The sequence below is a fragment of the Sinocyclocheilus rhinocerous genome, unplaced genomic scaffold, assembly GCF_001515625.1.
Source record: "Sinocyclocheilus rhinocerous isolate Xijiao unplaced genomic scaffold, SAMN03320098_v1.1 scaffold67, whole genome shotgun sequence".
Lineage (NCBI taxonomy): Eukaryota > Metazoa > Chordata > Actinopteri > Cypriniformes > Cyprinidae > Sinocyclocheilus > Sinocyclocheilus rhinocerous.
This window is the reverse complement of record NW_015664201.1, coordinates 170,201-173,821: the sequence shown is the minus strand read 5'-3', so window position 1 is coordinate 173,821 and position 3,621 is coordinate 170,201. Positions and strand designations below refer to the sequence as shown.

General features: G+C 36.4%; 1 protein-coding gene across 1 annotated transcript in view; it reads right to left on the bottom strand.

The window, feature by feature from the left end:
• Positions 1-3,621, bottom strand: part of cunh18orf63 (chromosome unknown C18orf63 homolog) — a 24,129-nt gene that overhangs the window by 8,889 nt on the left and 11,619 nt on the right. The window contains exons 10-11 of the mRNA XM_016540668.1: positions 1,967-2,052; positions 370-553 (exon numbers count right to left, since the gene is read on the bottom strand). Of these exons, the coding sequence (XP_016396154.1) occupies positions 370-553; positions 1,967-2,052 (270 nt within the window). The remainder of the gene's footprint in view (positions 1-369; positions 554-1,966; positions 2,053-3,621) is intronic.

The window sequence follows — 3,621 nt, the reverse complement described above, 5'->3', positions numbered from 1 at the left end:
TTAGAGCTTACAGCTCATGAAAGTCAAAAATCCAGTATCTCAAAATATTAGAATATTTTATTTTTAAAATCAAAAAAAAAAAAAAGGATTTCTACGGTCTGCATAATCCAGAACATGAATGTAAAATCTGGATAACACATGCATCTCAATGGCTTTGGAACATCCATAAAGCAACACATCCAGCTGCATCTGTGCCACTGATGAGCATAGCCATAACAAACTGGGCAATGTCAGAAGTAATACTAAGCAGCAGAGCGCAGTACTTGATGTCAAATTCAATTGATTGCTACTTTATTGCTATAAGCAGGAGAGTAAGCTAAGTGACGGCATGTTTGTGTTTATAGACGCACGCGTGTGTGTGTGCAGTACCTGAGTGTCTGGTCTGTTCAGTTCACTGGTGTAGTAGCAAGGCTTGCAGGTCATCCGCACCGGCAAACCGCACACACTCTCAAGTCCGGCCTGCAGATCTGATTTGAAGGTTCCCAGCACCCCCTGCAGGTCCACTCTGGGAAAGCACTGTACCGGCAGAGTGCGGATACAGCACAATGGATATCTGAGCAGGAAGTCAAGGATATTTATCTCTGACTGCCAACATAGAAAAAACAAAGAACAATGCGGTTATAAATAAATAAGATCCAAACGCAGCATGATAAAAAAAAAAAAATGTATGGTGTGTTTATAATCTTTAATTTGTCCTTGCAATGTGTGATGTAATTGCAGTTCTGATTCATTATGTGCAGAGATCTAGCACATAATGTGAAAATGGGGGTTATGTAATATTAATAATGAGAAACATGTTTGGGAATAGCGTGAATTCCCAGAGTTCTGGGGCTCATTGCACTGGGATGAAACATATATGAAGTCACCTACTTTGTCTATTTCTTCAGTATAGAGCATGTATATTGTGTATAGTACTGTAAGCAGATTTTCTTTATGTATACTATATAAAAAAAACTATTTCTAAGTTTCTAAGTATTTCTAAAACTATTTCTAACTATCAGCAAAGATTAATTAAATTGATGAAAAGTGACAGTATTTCTAATAAATGCTTTTCTTTCACGGTTTCCATTAAAATATGAAGAAGCGAAAGCGGTTTCTTGAGCAGCAAATCAGCATATTAGAATGATTACTGAAAGATCGTGTGACACTGAAGACTGGAGTAATGACGCTGAAAATTCAGCTTTGCATCACAGGAACAAATTACATTTTACAATATATTCACATAGAAAACAGTTATTTTAAATTGGAATAATATTTCACAATATTTCTGTTTTTACTGCATTTTTGATCAAATAAATGCAGCTTTTTAAAACACTTGACATTGACATATGAACATATTGACAACACTTGACATATGAAGCAACCAGAAGAAATCATTTTTAACATTCTTGACCCATCATTTGATTGTACAGGCATCAGGATTTTCCCAAAATTGGATTAAATATTTAATATGAGACAATTGTACATCACCAATGAAATTAATGCAATGTAATAAGGCCCCGTGGCAACAATGTGTCATACTAATGTTTGAAATGTTGCATAATGCAAACTGTTTCACATGTTGGCATTGTTCAGTGTATACAGCACAGTATGTGATTTCTGATCACAGCTAAATTCTCAAGAGTTCAAGCCGTCTCAACTACTATACCTATCTGGCTCATGTCCACTAGGTGTCATTATCATGTTGCATGAATGTCAATCAAGACAGACTGCTGTACTACTTTTCACATTTAATTTGTAATTCAGCAGTATAATTTATGTCTGAAAAACAATTTATGTTACAAGCAACAATGCCTACAGATTGATGATAAAAAATAATAAGCACAAGCATAAAAATATTATAAATTGGTGCTTTTGAGAAGTTAATGCCATTTTATTGAGAGCAAATTTTGTGCTAAACATAGCTGAAATCAATATATTATTAACAGGGAACTGACCATAAACTAGAAACATTTCTAAAGGATACGTGAACAGCTTGTCACCTATTGGTTTAAAGTACACACTGCAGTACATGACTTCCTCTTCACTTACTGAGGGCAGCTGATATCCATACTAAACCAAGAGAGAGAGAGACAGTTAAAGAGACAGACAGAAGAGCAAGACAGACAGTTCCAGAGAGGCAGGAACATTAATACAGTTTAGTGACGTTCCCCCGGTTTCACAGACAAGGCTTAAGCCTAGTCCCAGACTAAAATGTAAATCTGAGCCTTTTCAACTGAAAGAAACTTGCAGATTGATCTTAAAATATGTCAGTGCCCTTGCTTTGTCTCAAGATGCACACCAGTACTGTTTTTTTTCTAAGGCATGTTTATAAAAATTACTTAAATGTCCTAATTGAACTGTGGCCTAACTCTGGCTTAGTCTAAACCCTGTCTGTGAAACCAGGCCATTAAGTTTTTTTAATGGGCAGATTATCTTGCGTTTGTCTGTGTTAGTGTGTATTTGTAAGCAAGCAAGCACTTTCAAACAAAATATTTGGATGTGATTTAGGTTTGAGCAGATGGTGAATATACAATATAAATGGGCAATCGTGCATGTCTGCACATACATACAAATTATGTTTGATAAAGCCAAGCCCCATGACTGAGTCTGTTTGTGATCGAAGGTTACATTGCAACCTCTAAACCAAACAGAAGAGGATCTGAGTGCTGAACACACACACACACACACACACACACACAAACAGTACTATACGTACACATATATTACACAAATTAACAGACTGGCAAGAGAGAGCAACACTTCCAGAGTCCTGTGAATAAATCAAAAATCCTGAAACCCTCTAATGATCTGTAAATTGTTTGCTCGAATTTAATAATGCAGTGAAAAACTGTTCTGAATTTGTTGGAGATTAATTCTGATGAATTTGGTGGTTAGCCAGATAATATGTCACTCAACACCACCATTACACAATTATTAGTGCTGATTGCTAAGGCAAGCATTGCGATTGCTATTGCTTATAAAATTTTAAAGGAATAGTTCACCCAAAGATGAAAATTTGCTGAAAATGTACTAACCCTCAGGCCATCCAAGATATAGATGAGTTTGTTTCTTCATAAGGTTTGTAGAAATTTAGCTTCACATCACTTGCTCCTCAGTGGATGCTCTGCAGTGAATGGGTGCCGTCAGAATGAGAGTCCAAACAGCTGATAAAAACATCACAATAATCCACAAGTAATCCACACCAGTCCAGTGAAAAGCAGTGTGTTTTTAACATCAAACCGTTGATTCTGGCCAAAATACTAGTCATCTATCCATAATATTGCTTCTCCAGAGAAAAAGTCTTCCTGTCTGAATCAGGAGAGAAATATGCACAAATCAAGCACTGTTTACAAGCAAACAGTTCTAAACAAATATGTTGATGTGAGAGGACAACATGGGATGGACTTTTTCACTGAAGGAAGTGTTATTATGTATAATGAACTCGTATATGGTTTAAAGTTAAAACATTTAAAGGCAGAGTAAGTGATTTCTGGTAGCCAATGTTGATATTTGAAATCACCAAAACAAACACGCCCCTACCCCAAAAGGGTCTTGCCCCTATTTTGATAGCTCCGCCCCACATATACGTACGCAACCCAGGCCACGATTAGTTCTGTGAAACAAAGCAAAACCAATATT